The sequence below is a fragment of the Oncorhynchus tshawytscha genome, unplaced genomic scaffold (assembly GCF_018296145.1).
Source record: "Oncorhynchus tshawytscha isolate Ot180627B unplaced genomic scaffold, Otsh_v2.0 Un_contig_4442_pilon_pilon, whole genome shotgun sequence".
Classification (NCBI taxonomy): Eukaryota; Metazoa; Chordata; class Actinopteri; order Salmoniformes; family Salmonidae; genus Oncorhynchus; species Oncorhynchus tshawytscha.
This window is the reverse complement of record NW_024608925.1, coordinates 1-17,500: the sequence shown is the minus strand read 5'-3', so window position 1 is coordinate 17,500 and position 17,500 is coordinate 1. Positions and strand designations below refer to the sequence as shown.

The 17,500-nt window shown below is 43.2% G+C and overlaps 1 protein-coding gene across 1 annotated transcript in view; it reads right to left on the bottom strand.

Moving 5' to 3' along the window:
* The window catches only part of LOC121843957 (A disintegrin and metalloproteinase with thrombospondin motifs 17-like), a 26,909-nt gene extending 10,970 nt beyond the window's left edge, over positions 1 to 15,939 (bottom strand). Inside the window, exons 1-3 of the mRNA XM_042313855.1 lie at positions 15,578 to 15,939; positions 11,560 to 11,643; positions 9,065 to 9,222 (exon numbers count right to left, since the gene is read on the bottom strand). Of these exons, the coding sequence (XP_042169789.1) occupies positions 9,065 to 9,222; positions 11,560 to 11,643; positions 15,578 to 15,799 (464 nt within the window). The 5' untranslated portion in view covers positions 15,800 to 15,939. The remainder of the gene's footprint in view (positions 1 to 9,064; positions 9,223 to 11,559; positions 11,644 to 15,577) is intronic.
* Positions 15,940 to 17,500: the final 1,561 nt, after the last annotated feature.

Genomic DNA, 17,500 nt, shown 5'->3' with positions numbered 1-17,500 from the left:
GTCGGTGGCTTTCATACCATGTTGTGTGGCTTTCATACCATGTCGTGTGGCTTTCACTCTGCTACCATGTTGTGTGGCTTTCATACCATGTTGTGTGGCTTTCATACCATGTTGTGTGGCTTTCATACCATGTTGTGTGGCTTTCATACCATGTCGTGTGGCTTTCTACCATGTTGTGTGGCTTTCATACCATGAGCACAGTGTGGCTTTCATACCACCTGGCTGCCCAGAGATACATGTTGTGTGGCTTGCTCCAGGGGATGTCAGACTCAGTGAGCATACATGTTGTATGGCTTTCTACCATGTTGTGGCTGGCTTTCATACCATGTTGTGTGGCTTTCATACCATGTTGTGTGGCTTTCATACCCATGTTGTGTGGCTTTGCTACCATGTCCAGTGTGGCTTTCATACCATGTCGTGTGGCTTTCATACCATGTGCCCAGTGAGGCTTTCATACCATGTCCAGTGTGGCTTTCAGACCATGTCACAGTGTGGCTTTATACCATGTTGTGTGGCTTTCATACCATGTTGTGTGGCTTTCATACTCATGTCAGTCTGGCTTTCATACCATGTCCCAGTGTGGCTTTCATACCATGTCGTGTGGCTTTCATACCATGTCGTGTGGCTTTCATACCATGTCCAGGGAGAGGTGTGTGGCTTTCATACCATGTTGTGTGGCTTCATACCATGTTGTGTGGCTTTCACCATGTTGTGTGGCTTTCATACCATGTTGTTGTGTGGCTTTCATACCATGTTGTGTGGCTTTCATACCATGTATGTGTCACTTTCATACCATGTCAGTGTGGCTTTCATACCATGTTGTGTGGCTTTCATACCATGTCAGTGTGGCTTTCATACCATGTTGTGTGGCTTTCATACCATGTTGTGTGGCTTTCATACCATGTTGTGTGGCTTTCATACCATGTTGTGTGGCTTTCATACCATGTTGTGTGGCTTTCATACCATGTCGTGTGGCTTTCATACCATGTCGTGTGGCTTTCATACCATGTCGTGTGGCTTTCATACCATGTTGTGTGGCTTTCATACCATGTTGTGTGGCTTTCATACCATGTTGTGTGGCTTTCATACCATGTCGTGTGGCTTTCATACCATGTTGTGTGGCTTTCATACCATGTCGTGTGGCTTTCATACCATGTCGTGTGGCTTTCATACCATGTTGTGTGGCTTTCATACCATGTTGTGTGGCTTTCATACCATGTCGTGTGGCTTTCATACCATGTCGTGTGGCTTTCATACCATGTCGTGTGGCTTTCATACCATGTTGTGTGGCTTTCATACCATGTCGTGTGGCTTTCATACCATGTCGTGTGGCTTCTTAATCATGTTGAGACTGGCCTAATGTATTATTATTATTATTATTCTCATTAATATTATTGTTGTAGTTCCTGTTAATGGTATTCCCATTTCCACTACTACTACTTCTATGACTATTACTTTAATGTATTATTATTATTATTCTCATTAATATTATTGTTGTAGTTCCTGTTAATGGTATTCCCATTTCCACTACTACTACTTCTATGACTATTACTTTAATGTATTATTATTATTATTCTCATTAATATTATTGTTGTAGTTCCTGTTAATGGTATTCCCATTTCCACTACTACTACTTCTATGACTATTACTTTAATGTATTATTATTATTCTCATTAATATTATTGTTGTAGTTCCTGTTAATGGTATTCCCATTTCCACTACTACTACTTCTATGACTATTACTTTAATGTATTATTATTATTCTCATTAATATTATTGTTGTAGTTCCTGTTAATGGTATTCCCATTTCCACTACTACTACTTCTATGACTATTACTTTAATGTATTATTATTATTCTCATTAATATTATTGTTGTAGTTCCTGTTAATGGTATTCCCATTTCCACTACTACTACTTCTATGACTATTACTCATTAATATTGTGTATTATTATTATTTCTCATTAATATTATTGTTGTAGTTCCATTAATATTATTGTTAATGGTATTCCCATTTCCACTACTACTACTTCTATGACTATTACTTTAATGTATTATTATTATTCTCATTAATATTATTGTTGTAGTTCCTGTTAATGGTATTCCCATTTCCACTACTACTACTTCTATGACTATTACTTTAATGTATTATTATTATTCTCATTAATATTATTGTTGTAGTTCCTGTTAATGGTTTTCCACTATTACTAGTTCCTTTATTATTCTCATGGTATTATTTATTAATGTATTCTTGTTGTTCTCATGTATTATTGTTGTATTCCTGTTAATTCCTACATTTATTATTTAATGTATTATTATTATTCTCATTAATATTATTGTTGTATTCCTGTTAATGGTATTCCCATTTCCACTACTACTACTTCTATGACTATTACTTTAATGTATTATTATTATTATTATTCTCATTAATATTGTTGTTGTAGTTCCTGTTAATGGTGTTCCCATTTCCACTACTACTACTTCTATGACTATTACTTTAATGTATTATTATTATTATTCTCATTAATATTGTTGTTGTAGTTCCTGTTAATGGTATTCCCATTTCCACTACTACTACTTCTATGACTATTACTTTAATGTATTATTATTATTCTCATTAATATTGTTGTTGTAGTTCCTGTTAATGGTATTCCCATTTCCACTACTACTTTCCACTACTACTACTTCTATGACTATTATTGATGCCTTATTGCTGTTGGTCCCACAATGGTTTGTTATATAGTTTGGACACCTACTCATTTAAGGGTTTTTCTTTATTTTTTTCTACATTTGACTATTTTCTACAAGACATCAAAATCATGAAATAACACATGTGAATCATGTAGTAACCCAAAAAGTGTTAAACAAATCAAAATATATTTTATATTTGAGATTCTTTAAAATAGCCACCCTTTGCCTTGATGACAGCTTTGCACACTCTTGGCATCCTCTCAACCAGCTTCACGAGGTAGTCACCTGGAATGCATTTCAATTAACAGGTGTGCCTTGTTAAAAGTTAATTTGTGGAATTTATTTTCTTCTTAATGCATTTGAGCCAATCAGTTGTGTTGTGACAAGGGAGAGGTGGTTTACAGAACAGAGCTCTATTTGGTAAAAGACCAAGTCCATATTATGGCCAGAACAGAGCTCTATTTGGTAAAAGACCAAGTCCATATTATGGCCAGAACAGAGCTCTATTTGGTAAAAGACCAAGTCCATATTATGGCCAGAACAGAGCTCTATTTGGTAAAAGACCAAGTCCATATTATGGCCAGAACAGAGCTCTATTTGGTAAAAGACCAAGTCCATATTATGGCCAGAACAGAGCTCTATTTGGTAAAAGACCAAGTCCATATTATGGCCAGAACAGAGCTCTATTTGGTAAAAGACCAAGTCCATATTATGGCCAGAACAGAGCTCTATTTGGTAAAAGACCAAGTCCATATTATGGCCAGAACAGAGCTCTATTTGGTAAAAGACCAAGTCCATATTATGGCCAGAACAGAGCTCTATTTGGTCCATATTATGGCCAGAACAGAGCTCTATTTGGTAAAAGACCAAGTCCATATTATGGCCAGAACAGAGCTCTATTTGGTAAAAGACCAAGTCCATATTATGGCCAGAACAGAGCTCTATTTGGTAAAAGACCAAGTCCATATTATGGCCAGAACAGAGCTCTATTTGGTAAAAGACCAAGTCCATATTATGGCAAGAACAGCTCAAATAAGCAAAGTGAAACAACAGTCCATCATTACATTAAAACATGAAGGTCAGTCAATGTGGAAAAGCGCTATGATGAAACTGTCTCTCATGAGGACCGCCACAGGAAATGAAGACCCAGAGTTCCCTCTGCTGCAGAGGATAAGTTCATTAGAGTTAACTGTCTCTCATGAGGACCGCCACAGGAAATGAAGACCCAGAGTTCCCTCTGCTGCAGAGGATAAGTTCATTAGAGTTAACTGTCTCTCATGAGGACCGCCACAGGAAATGAAGACCCAGAGTTCCCTCTGCTGCAGAGGATAAGTTCATTAGAGTTAACTGTCTCTCATGAGGACCGCCACAGGAAATGAAGACCCAGAGTTCCCTCTGCTGCAGAGGATAAGTTCATTAGAGTTAACTGTCTCTCCACAGGAAAGGAAGACCCAGAGTTACCTCTGCTGCAGAGGATAAGTTCATTAGAGTTAACAGTCTCTCACGAGGACCGCCACAGGAAAGGAAGACCCAGAGTTACCTCTGCTGCAGAGGATAAGTTAATTAGAGTTAACAGTCTCTCACGAGGACCGCCACAGGAAAGGAAGACCCAGAGTTACCTCTGCTGCAGAGGATAAGTTAATTAGAGTTAACTGTCTCTCCACAGGAAATGAAGACCCAGAGTTACCTCTGCTGCAGAGGATAAGTTCATTAGAGTTAACTGTCTCTCATGAGGACCGCCACAGGAAATGAAGACCCAGAGTTCCTCTGCTGCAGAGGATAAGTTCATTAGAGTTAACTGTCTCTCATGAGGACCGCCACAGGAAATGAAGACCCAGAGTTTCCTCTGCTGCAGAGGATAAGTTCATTAGAGTTAACTGCACGTCAGATTGCAGCCAGTGTTGCCAACTAATTTTCAGGGGAAGTTGCTAGAGGCAGGTCAATTTGTTGCTATAAAAGTTGCTAAATACACGTTGTGATGTCATTGCGTGATGACTTCATTACGTAATAACGTAAAACTGCGTCATTACGTAGATTACACAATAACGTTTCTCAAATTGACTGGCCATCTCGTTGAAAAATATGATTTGACATGTGTTAGTTTCTCTCAAACGTATCCCCAACACTTCACACAGGAGCAACAGATCAATAGACACCCCACCCAGACCAGCGAGACACCCTCCAAGACCTGCAGGACCCCCCCCCTGGACCTACACATAGAGGACCCACGGCAAGAGGACCTATATCCAGACCACAGCACCCCCAGACACATCCACACCCTCACCCCAACCAATCAACACCCCCACGTCAACCATCCCCACACCCCATTTAGGCCCCTCAGATCAGACCTATGCCACTCCTGCCCACCCCATGCAGCCCACCCCCGCAAAGAGGGCCTCAACATGGAAGTTACACATACGCCCAGATAGTGAGCGGGCAAACAGGACCAACCCCCACTCCTACACTCGCCCAAGCCAATGGCATGTACCAGATGCTCAGCAGGCTCTGCTCACACTTACTGTCCTGAGGCCAAAACACGACCAACAACATTGGACACTTTATGGAACAAAAAGCCTTCACTATATCATCCTGGAATATCCAAGGCCTGAGGTCATCTGCCTTTGGCCTAAAGAGCAGGAACCCGGACTTCACCAAAGAAATCGGTAATACAGACATTGTCATCCTGCAAGAAACCTGGTATAGAGGAGACGGACCCACTGGTTGCCCTCTAGGTTACAGAGAGCTGGTAGTCCCATCCACCAAACTACCAGGTGAGAAACAGGGAACCGACTCAGTGGGTATGCTAATTTGGTATAGAGCAGACCTAACTCACTCCATTAAATTAATCAAAACAGGAACATTTTTCATTTGGCTAGAAATTCAAAAGGAAATTATCTTTACAGAGAAAAATGTCCTCCTGTGTGTTACCTATATCCCCCCACTAGAATCCCCATACTTTAATGAAGACAGCTTCTCCATCCTGGAGGGAGAAATCAATCATTTCCAGGCCCAGGGACATGTACTAGTCTGTGGCGACCTAAATGCCAGAACTGGACAAGAACCTGACACCCTCAGCACACAGGGGGACAAACACCTGCCTGCAGGTGACAGCCCACATATACCCCCCTAGGCACAACTATGACAACATAACAAACAAAAACGGGTCACAACTCCTGCAGCTCTGTCGCACGCTGGGTATGTACATAGTCAATGGTAGGCTTCGAGGGGACTCCTATGGTAGGTACACCTATAGCTCATCTCTTGGCAGTAGTACTGTAGACTACTTTATTACTGACCTCAACGCTCTGAGTCTCTCAGAGCATTCACAGTCAACCCACTGACACCCCTATCAGACCACAGCAAAATCACAGTCTACTTGAACAGAGCAATACTTTATCACGAGGCATCAAAGCCAAAGAAACTGAGTAAAATTAAGAAATTCTATAGACGGAAGGAATGCAGTTTGTAAACCTACCAAAAAACAATTAGGCAACAACAAATTCAATCCCTTCTAGACAATTTCCTGGGTAAAACGTTCCACTGTAATAGTGAAGGTGTGAACTTGGCAGTAGAAAATCTTAACAGTATATTTGACCTCTCAGCTTCCCTATCAAATCTAAAAAATCTCAAATAGAAAACCAAAGAAAATGAACAACAATGACAAATGGTTTGATGAAGAATGCAAAAATCTAAGAAAGAAATTGAGAAACCTGTCCAACCAAAAACATAGAGACGTGGAAAACCTGAGTCTACGCCTTCTCTATGGTGAATCACTAAAACAATACAGAAATACACTACGGAAAAAGAAGGAACAGCATGTCAGAAATCAGCTCAATGTAATTGAAGAATCCATAGACTCTAACCACTTCTGGGAAAATTGGAAAACACTAAACAAACAACAACACGAAGAATTATCTATCCAAAATGGAGATGTATGGGTAAACCACTTCTCCAATCTTTTTGGCTCTATAACAAAGAATAAAGAGCAAAAACATATACATGATCAAATACAAATCTTAGAATCAACTATTAAAGACTACCAGAACCCACTGGATTCTCCAATTACCTAGAACGAGTTACAGGACAAAATAAAAACCCTCCAACCCAAAAAGGTCTGTGGTGTTCATGGTATCCTTAATGAAATGATCAAATATACAGACAACAAATTCCAATTGACTATACTAAAACTCTTTAACATCATCCTTAGCTCTGGCATCTTCCCCAATACTTGGAACCAAGGACTGATCACCCCAATCCACAAAAGTGGAGACAAATTTGACCCCAATAACTACCGTGGAATATGCGTCAACAGTAACCTTGGGAAAATTCTCTGCATTATCATTAACAGCAGACTCATACATCTCCTCAATGAAAACAATGTACTGAGCAAAGGTAAAATTGGCTTTTTACCAAATTACCATACAACAGACCATATATTCACCCTGCACACCCTAATTGACAACCAAACAAACCAAAACAAAGGCAAAGTCTTCTCATGCTTTGTTGATTTCAAAAATTCCTTTGACTTAATCGAAGGCTTTTGAGGGTCTGCTATACAAATTGATGGAAAGTGGTGTTGGGGGTAAAACATACGACATTATATAATCCATGTACACAAACAACAGTGTGGTTAAAATTGGCAAAAACACATATTTCTTCACACAGGGTCGTGGGGTGAGACAGGGATGCAGCTTAAGCCCCACCCTCTTCAACATATATATCAACAAATTAGCGCGGCACTAGAAAAGTCTGCAGCACCTGGCCTCATCCTACTAGAATCCGAAGTCAAATGTCTACTGTTTGCTGATGATCTGGTGCTTCTGTCACCAACCAAGGAGGGCCTACAGCAGCACCTAGATCTTCTGCACAGATTCTGTCAGACCTGGGCCCTGACAATAAATCTCAGTAAGACCAAAATAATGGTGATCCAAAAAATGTCCAGTCGCCAGGACCACAAATACAAATTCCATCTAGACACTGTTGCCCTAGAGCACACAAAAAACTATACATACCTTGGCCTAAACATCAGCACCATAGGTAACTTCCACAAAGCTGTGAACGATCTGAGAGACAAGGCAAGAAGGGTATTCTATGCCATCAAAAGGAACATAAAATTCAACATACCAATTAGGATCTGGCTAAAAATACTTGAATCAGTCATAGAGCCCATTGCCCTTTATGGTTGTGAGGTCTGGGGTCCACTCACCAACCAAGACTTCACAAAATGGGACAAACACCAAATTGAAACTGTGCATGCAGAATTCTGCAAAAATATCCTCCGTGTACAACGTAGAACACCAAATAATGCATGCAGAGCAGAATTAGGCGAAAACCCACTAATGATGAAAATCCAGAAAAGAGCTGTTAAATTCTATAACCACCTAAAAGGAAGCGATTCCCAAACCTTCCATAACAAAGCCATCACCTACAGAGAGATGAACCTGGAGAAGAGTCCCCTAAGCAAGCTGGTCCTGGGGCTCTGTTCACAAACACAAACACACCCCACAGAGCCCCAGGACAGCAGCACAATTAGACCCAACCAAATCATGAGAAAACAAAAAGATAATTATTTGACACATTGGAAAGAATTAACAAAAAAACAGAGCAAACTAGAATGCTATTTGGCCCTAAACAGAGAGTGCAGAATACCTGACCACTGTGACTGACCCAAACTTAAGGAAACCTTTGACTATGTACAGACTTAGTGAGCATAGCCTTGCTATTGAGAAAGAGAAGACAGGCTATGTGCTCACTGCCCACAAAATGGGGTGGAAACTGAGCTGCACTTCCTGCCCTCCTTCCACATGTATGACCATATTAGAGACACATATTTCCCTCAGATTACACAGGCCCACAAAGAAATTGAAAACAAATCAAATTTGAATAAATACCCATATCTACTGGGTGAAATACCAGTGTGCCATCACAGCAGCAAGATTTGTGACCTGTCGCCACAAGAAAAGGGCAACCAGTGAAGAACAAACACCTTTGGAAATACAACCAATATTTATGTTTATTTATTTTTCCTTTTGTACTTGAACTATTTGTACCTAATGTGACATTTGAAATGTCTTTATTCTTTTGAACTTTTGTGAGTGTAAAGTTTACTGTTCATTTTTATTAATTTTTTTCACTTTTGTTTGTTATCTATTTCACTTGCTTTAGCCCTTGCCTATAAAGCCCATTGAATTGAAATTGAAATGGAGAGAGAGCTGGGAGAGAGAGAGAGAGAGAGAGAGAGAGAGAGAGAGAGAGAGAGAGAGAGAGAGAGAGCGAGAGAGAGCAGGAGACTATATCAGATACACAGTGACAACAGTGCCAGTCCTGGACAGTGACAGTGTGATTGGAAGCGTGACAGTGACAATGACAGTTACCTCGTGACGAGCACGGCCGTGTCCACAGGTGGGATGTCATCCCTGCCCCCGGGCACGTAATTGTTGCCTAAGTAACGGGGGCCGCCGTACTCCTCCCACTGCCACTGACAGAAGCTCTCCAGGGACCTTTCTCCATGGTGGCCCACTTTCAGCTTGTCCTGTAGAGGAAACAGGGAAGGAAGCAAGACAAGGAGATAATGAGAGGAGATGAGGACATAATCTTTCCAGAGCCCTCTCTCCGTGGTGGCCCATCTTCAGCCTGTCCTGTGGAGAAAACAGAACACCATCACACACAGGGTCAGGGAAGGAGAAGAGGAAAGGAGACAAGAAACAAGGAGACAATAAGGAGACAATAATAGAGGAGAATTGATAGAAGCTCTCCCTCTCTGTGGAAAGAGGAGAAGTGACAAAAGCCCTTGTATTAGGATGAAGTATACTCAAGAAAGCTAGCCAAAAGTCTGTTGAGCCTTTTCCAAGCTGATCCTAGAACTGTGCATAAGGGCGACATCGACCGTGTCGCTTTGTTCTGGCACAGAGGTTGGTCGTAGTGACTTTCCTAATGGGACATTATATACAGTACTATTATTGAGGTATAAAGCCCTGCTGAGGGTGTAGGGGTGAAGTTCCCCCTAATTGCTGATATTTTATCTATAATTGTTTTTCACCACTAATGATTAAGGTTAGGATTGGGGGAGGGGAAGCTGATCCTAGATCTGTACTAAGGGAAACTGAACCCCGGGGCCGTGCTGAGGGAGTTTAGGGAGAGATAGCTATTTACAGATGCTGGACCCAGACACGTTATTATACTGACTCTTATCAGTACTGCTCTGCTGAGATGCACACACACACACACACACACACACACACACACACACACACACACACACACACACACACACACACACACACTTGACACCAATTTAGACTGGCTCTCCAGAGCCCTGTTAAAGTAGAGAGACAGGCAATAAAATAGGAAGGGGAAAACAGTGGGAAACTCTCTCACACACACACACATTCCTCCTCTTTTTCTCTCTCTGTATCACTCTCTCTATTTCTCTCTCACACACACACACATTCCTCCTCTTTTTCTCTCTCTCTGTATCACTCTCTCTATTTCTCTCTCACACACACACACATTCCTCCTCTTTTTCACTCTCTCTATTTCTCTCTCACACACACACACATTCCTCCTCTTTTTCTCTCTCTGTATCACTCTCTCTCTTCTCACACACACACACATTCCTCCTCTTTTTCTCTCTCTGTATCACTCTCTCTATTTCTCTCTCACACACACACACATTCCTCCTCTTTTTCTCTCTCTGTATCACTCTCTCTATTTCTCTCTCACACACACACACATCCCTCCTCTTTTTCTCTCTCTGTATCACTCTCTCTATTTCTCTCTCACACACACATACACATTCCGCCTCTTTTTCTCTCTGTATCACTCTCTCTATTTATCTCTCACACACACACACATTCCTCCTCTTTTTCTCTCTCTGTATCACTCTCTCTATTTATCTCTCACACACACACACACATTCCGCCTCTTTTTCTCTCTCTGTATCACTCTCTCTATTTCTCTCTCACACACACATACACATTCCGCCTCTTTTTCTCTCTCTGTATCACTCTCTCTATTTATCTCTCACACACACACATTCCTCCTCTTTTTTCTCTCTCTGTATCACTCTCTCTATTTATCTCTCACACACACATACACATTCCGCCTCTTTTTCTCTCTCTGTATCACTCTCTCTATTTCTCTCTCTCACACACACACACATTCCTCCTCTTTTTCTCTCTCTGTATCACTCTCTCTATTTCTCTCTCACACACACACACATCCCTCCTCTTTTTCTCTCTCTGTATCACTCTCTCTATTTCTCTCTCACACACACATACACATTCCGCCTCTTTTTCTCTCTCTGTATCACTCTCTCTATTTATCTCTCACACACACACACATTCCTCCTCTTTTCTCTCTCTGTATCACTCTCTCTATTTATCTCTCACACACACATACACATTCCTCCTCTTTTTCTCTCTCTGTATCACTCTCTCTATTTCTCTCTCACACACACACATCCCTCCTCTTTTTCTCTCTCTGACACTCACACACACACAGACACACACAGACACACACACATTCCTCCTCTTTTTCTCTCTCTGTATCACTCTCTCTATTTCTCACACACACACAGACACACACAGACACACACACACACACACACACACACACACACACACAGACACGCTCACACACACAGAGACACACACACACACACAGACACACACAGACACACACACACACACACAGAGACATGCTCATACACACAGAGGACACATTACAAGCCCTGAGGCCAATGATAAAACTAAGTAAAAACAGTTGGGTGGGCCCTGACTCTTCAACGACTTAGTATGTGTGGGTCAGAAGGATTCCAAAGAGGTCATAGAAGGTCAAAGAAGGTCAAAGGTTAGAGGTCAGAACTTACTGGGCGGTTGTGGAGCAGGACCAGCTTGGTGACCCGTATGTTGATTCTGACGCCCAGACTCTTGCTGTTAAACATGTTGTACACCTGCAAGAGTATCAACCATATCATCATCATCATCATTTAAATCAACAATTAATCAACAATTAACATTACTAACAACATTACTAACAATCATTTGTGAGTGTACTTCAGTGTTCTTAATGAATCAATAATAACAATAATTTACGAGCGTGTAATTCACTGATACACCCAAACTAAAAATATTGAGTGTTGAAGGTGGTGTAGGCCATATGGCCCTGGTCTAAAGTAGTGCACTAAGTAGGGAATAAGGAGCCATTTGGGACGTACCACCAGTGTTTCCTACATGGTGGATGGTTAGTTGCTGATTTATTGCGGGTCAAAGCTGGAATAGGGCTGGCTAACAAACATTGCTTTTGTGCCAATAATCACCCAAGTAATCATTTGAAAAATGGGCTTGGAATCCATCAGAGTCAAGACAATAGAAGATGACCACACTACTTTGTTTGCATCCCAAATGGCACCCTACATAGTTCACTACTTTTGACCAAAGCCACAGACAGACAGACAGACAGACAGCGAGAGAGACAGTGAGAGAGAGAGAGAGAGAGAGAGAGAGACAGACAGACAGACAGACAGACAGACAGACAGACAGACAGACAGACAGACAGACAGACAGACAGACAGACAGACAGACAGACAGACAGACAGACAGACAAAGACACACAGACAGAGATAGAGAGAGAAGAGAGAGAGAGAGAGAGAGAGAGAGAGAGAGAGAGAGGGACAGACAGACAGACAGACAGACAGACAGACAGACAGACAGACAGACAGACAGACAGACAGACAGACAGACAGACAGACAGACAGACAGACAGACAGACAGACAGACAGACAGACAGACAGACAGACAGACAGACAGACAGACAGACAGACAGTGAGCCAGAGACAGACAGCGAGAGAGACAGACAGACAGACAGACAAAGACACATACAGAGAGAGAGAGAGAGAGAGACAGACAGACAGACAGACAGACAGACAGACAGACAGACAGACAGACAGACAGACAGACAGACAGACAGACAGACTCCAACTATCCCTTCTGGAGTCTCTGTACTCTGACTCCCGTTCAGTAAAGCTGCTAATCTACTGTGGTAATGAAGTTAATGCAGCAGCAGTTGAGCCTCTAGAGCAGATCTGCTTTGTTTTCGTTCTAAAAATGACCACAAGGCCAGTAAACAAACTACCATGTTAGTGAAACATAGTAAATCATGATTTAATAGTCATAGCCTCTATGCATTGATCTGAAGACACCAAGGTCCAGTTACTTCACAAGATCGACTGAATTATGATACAATTCTGTGTCTAAATCGCAACCCCAAAACTACACATTAAAATGTTAGATGATAGAAACTTATAAAAAAGAATTGAATAATACATAATACATATTGAGACAATGTTACATTTCTGAGACCGAAAACGGTTAAGAGCGTTGGGCCACAACGTTCTGCCCTTGAACAAGGCAGTTACCCCCCCAGTCACAACTGCTCCCCAGGTGCCGATGGCGTGGATATTGATTAAGACAGCCCCCAGCACCTCTCTAGTTGTGTTAAATGCAGTTGTACAACTGACTAGGTATCCCCTTTCCCTTCCCCACACACACAGTCCAAATCAGTCTCTCTCAGCTCAGAAGATCTTTCAAAATGACTTCCAAAGGAGATGACACAGAGAACTGTGTCTGTGACTGTAAAATAACAAAGTAGATTATTTCTCAAACCAGCAGACCGGCCAAACACACCAGGTGTGCATCCCAAATGGCACCCTATTCCACAGGAGGCTGTTGAGGGGAGGACGGCTCATAGTAATGTTTGACCTGTTTGATGCTATTTCTATGAGCACGTCCTCCCCCATTAGGTGCAACCGGCAGCCTGTGCACAGTCCTCAAGTAGTGAGGTCAAAGGGAGTTCACTACATAGGGAACAGGGTTCAATTTGGAACTCAGTTCACAGTTACAGCAAAACTAAAGTCCTCAAGGGAATTCTGGCAGTGACTGAAGTTACCAGACTCAAGAAATCCTTTACCAGGATATTTCCAGTTCTTCTTAGGTTTTTACCAAACACAACCTCACCTGTTATCAACAAACTCACTAGTTAGCAAACACAACTCACTAGTTATCAAACACAACTCACTAGTTATCCAACACAACTCACTAGTTCTCACCAATTAACCCCTTAATTGGTTATGGGGTCAATTGGAAAAAGCACCTTCAATCTACACAGATCTTCTAGTGTATTATAGTGCTTCCTCCACTTGATATGTTCTACACAAATCCCTGGTCATTTGGTTTTGAGGCTGTTTCCCTTTCTTTATGTACAGTACATGTGACTTAAAAGAGATGGCCCTAACTATCATCTGAAAAATACTGCCTTGGAATATACATCGTAATCAAAATAAAATGTATTTTGGTGTATCTTATATGGTTAACCTGGATGTATTTCCACAGAGTACTGTGAAGGTATAAACAGGGTGGATGCCTGCCCCCATCTCTCTCTTTTCTCCTCCTGGCTCTCTCTCTTCCCTCATGCCTATCCCTGTCTCTCCTGCCCAGACCTTGGCTGGCTGTACTGCTGTGTTGATCTCTGTCCAACAGCTCTGCCTCGGAGCGTTGTTTAAGCAGTAGGCTTATCCCCTCTCCTCCCTCGTTTGCCCTCCCTCCTTCCCTCCTGTCTTTCCTTCTGTCTCTCTGCTCTCTCCCCATTCTTCCTTCACTAATGCCTTTCCCCTCTCTCGCTCTCCCTCTCCCCCTCCCTCGCTCTCCCTCCCTCCCCTCCCTCCCTCCTCTTCCCCTCTCTCTGTCTCCCTCTCCCTCTCCTACTTTTCTCCCCTCTCTCTCTGTCTCCCTCTCCCTCCCTCCTCTTCCGCCCTCTCTCTCTCTCCCCTCCTTCCCCTCTCTCTCTCCCTCCCTCTCTACCTCCCTCCTCTTCCCCCTCTCTCTCTCTCTCTGTCTCCCTCTCCCTCCCTCCTCTTTCCCCCCCTCTCTCTCTGTCTCCCTTTCCCTCCCTCCTCTCCCCCTATCTCTCTCTGTCTCCCTCTCCCTCCCTCCTCTTCCCCCCCTCTCTCTCTCTCTCTCTCTTTCTCCCTCACCCTCCCTCCTCTTCCCCTCTCTCTCTCTCTCTCTCTCTCTCTCTGTCTCCCTCTCCGTCGCTCCTCTTCCCCCTTGGCTCTTGCCTACCACTCTCACATTCCCTCTCCCCTCCCCTCCCCTCTGGTTTCTTGCTCTCCTGCCCAAGTCACTGTTGGGCTCTGTCTCTAACTGCTCTGCCCTGTGAGCAGCAGGTTGAATCAGTTGGCTGTTCAGGGAGTTTTAATGAGAAACTGAAAGGGTGAGAAACAGAGGCTGACTCCCAAAGGGAACCCTATTCCCTACATAGTGCACTACTTTTTATCAGGGCCCGTAGGTCACAAGTCAACGGTAGTGTACTATGTAGGGAATAGGGTGCTATTTTGGATGAATATAGAAAAACAGCGTTACAGTTCTCTGGTACTGGCCGGTCTCTCTCAGAGCTAAACCAGCTAGCACAAAGCCAAGAGAAACATGGGAGGTGGCATTGTCAAAACGAAGCTTGTTAACGTGTCTTTAACCTTTCAAACATGGTAGTGAGCCTCTCAACACTGTGTGTACAACTCAGAGACTTAATTAGACCTAAAATCCACAAAAGTCCCCACAAGGATAGTAAAACAAGGAAAATTCTCCCTCATGGAGTTATCATTTCCCACGTCCCCATGAGGACAAAGGCTATTTTAACCTTAGGGGTTAGCTTAAGGGTTAAGGTTACAATTCTGGTTAGGGTTAGGGGTTAGTGGTTAAGTTTAGGGTTAGGGTTAAGATTAGGAATATGGTAAAGGTTAGGGTTAGGGGTTAAGGAAAACAGAATAACATAACATGTGTGTGTGCGTGTATTCATTTATGCATGCATATGAGCGTGTCAAGCATCCTTACCATGTTCATGACGGTGAGCAGGAATCTCTGCGCGGCCTCTGCCCCGTGGTACTGCACCATGTCTGAGTCTGCCACCACCACCGTCTCTACCGTATACAACCCATTCAGATGGATGGTGTTCCTCCTTCTACGGCCCTCCTCCACTCCCTTCTGCCTCTTCTTCCTCACTAGCACGGGGGACAGAGACACACAAAGATGGATTATTATTTGCTGTTCCACCATAGCCTGGTCCCAGATCACACCAAACCACTAGGAGTTTGCAAGACAACACAACAGTTGTGGTACCAGGCTAGGTTTACTGCATCTTAACAAGACAGCACAAACAAACATTGCGTCAAGCTAGGTCCACTGGATCTTAACAAGACAACACAACAGATGTGGTCCCAGGCTATGTTTATTAAATCAAATCTAATTTTATTTGTCACATACACATGGTTAGCAGATGTTAATGCGAGTGTAGCGAAATGCTTGTGCTACTGTCTTATACACAGTGTAAGGGGATAAAGAATATGTACATAAGGATATATGAATGAGTGATGGTACAGAGCAGCATAGGCAAGATACAGTAGATGATATCGAGTACAGTATATACATATGAGATAAGTATGTAAACCAAGTGGCATAGTTAAAGTGGCTAGTGATACATGTATTACATAAGGATGCAGTCGATGATATAGAGTACAGTATCAACGTATGCATATGAGATGAACAATGTAGGGTAAGTAACATTATATAAGGTAGCATTGTTTAAAGTGGCTAGTGATATATTTACATAATTTCCCATCAATTCCCATGATTAAAGTGGCTGGAGTAGAGTCAGTGTCATTGACAGTGTGTTGGCAGTAGCCACTCAATGTTAGTGGTGGCTGTTTAACAGTCTGATGGCCTTGAGATAGAAGCTGTTTTTCAGTCTCTCGGTCCCAGCTTTGATGCACCTGTACTGACCTCGAGCGGGGGTGAACAGGCAGTGGCTCGGGTGGTTGATGTCCTTTGGGATGATCTTTATGGCCTTCCTGTGGCATCGGGTGGTGTAGGTGTCCTGGAGGGCAGGTAGTTTGCCCCCGGTGATGCGTTGTGCAGACCTCACTACCCTCTGGAGAGCCTTACGGTTGAGGGCGGTGCAGTTGCCATACCAGGCGGTGATACAGCCCGCCAGGATGCTCTCGATTGTGCATCTGTAGAAGTTTGTGAGTGCTTTTGGTGACAAGCCGAATTTCTTCAGCCTCCTGAGGTTGAAGAGGCGCTGCTGCGCCTTCCTCACGATGCTGTCTGTGTGAGTGGACCAATTCAGTTTGTCTGTGATGTGTATGCCGAGGAACTTAAAACTTGCTACCCTCTCCACTACTGTTCCATCGATGTGGATGGGGGGTGTTCCCTCTGCTGTTTCCTGAAGTCCACAATCATCTCCTTTAGTTTTGTTGACATTTTCCTGACACCACACTCCGAGGGCCCTCACCTCCTCCCTGTAGGCCGTCTCGTCGTTGTTGGTAATCAAGCCTACCACTGTTGTGTCGTCCGCAAACTTGATGATTGAGTTGGAGGCGTGCATGGCCACGCAGTCGTGGGTGAACAGGGAGTACAGGAGGGGGCTCAGAACGCACCCTTGTGGGGCCCCAGTGTTGAGGATCAGCGGGGAGGAGATGTTGTTGCCTACCCTCACCACCTGGGGGCGGCCCGTCAGGAAGTCCAGTACCCAGTTGCACAGGGGCGGGGGTCGAGACCCAGGGTCTCGAGCTTGATGACGAGCTTGGAGGGTACTATGGTGTTGAAATGCCGAGCTGTAGTCGATGAACAGCATTCTCACATAGGTATTCCTCTTGTCCAGATGGGTTAGGGCAGTGTGCAGTGTGGTTGAGATTGCATCGTCTGTGGACCTATTTGGGCGGTAAGCAAATTGGAGTGGGTCAAGGGTGTCAGGTGGGG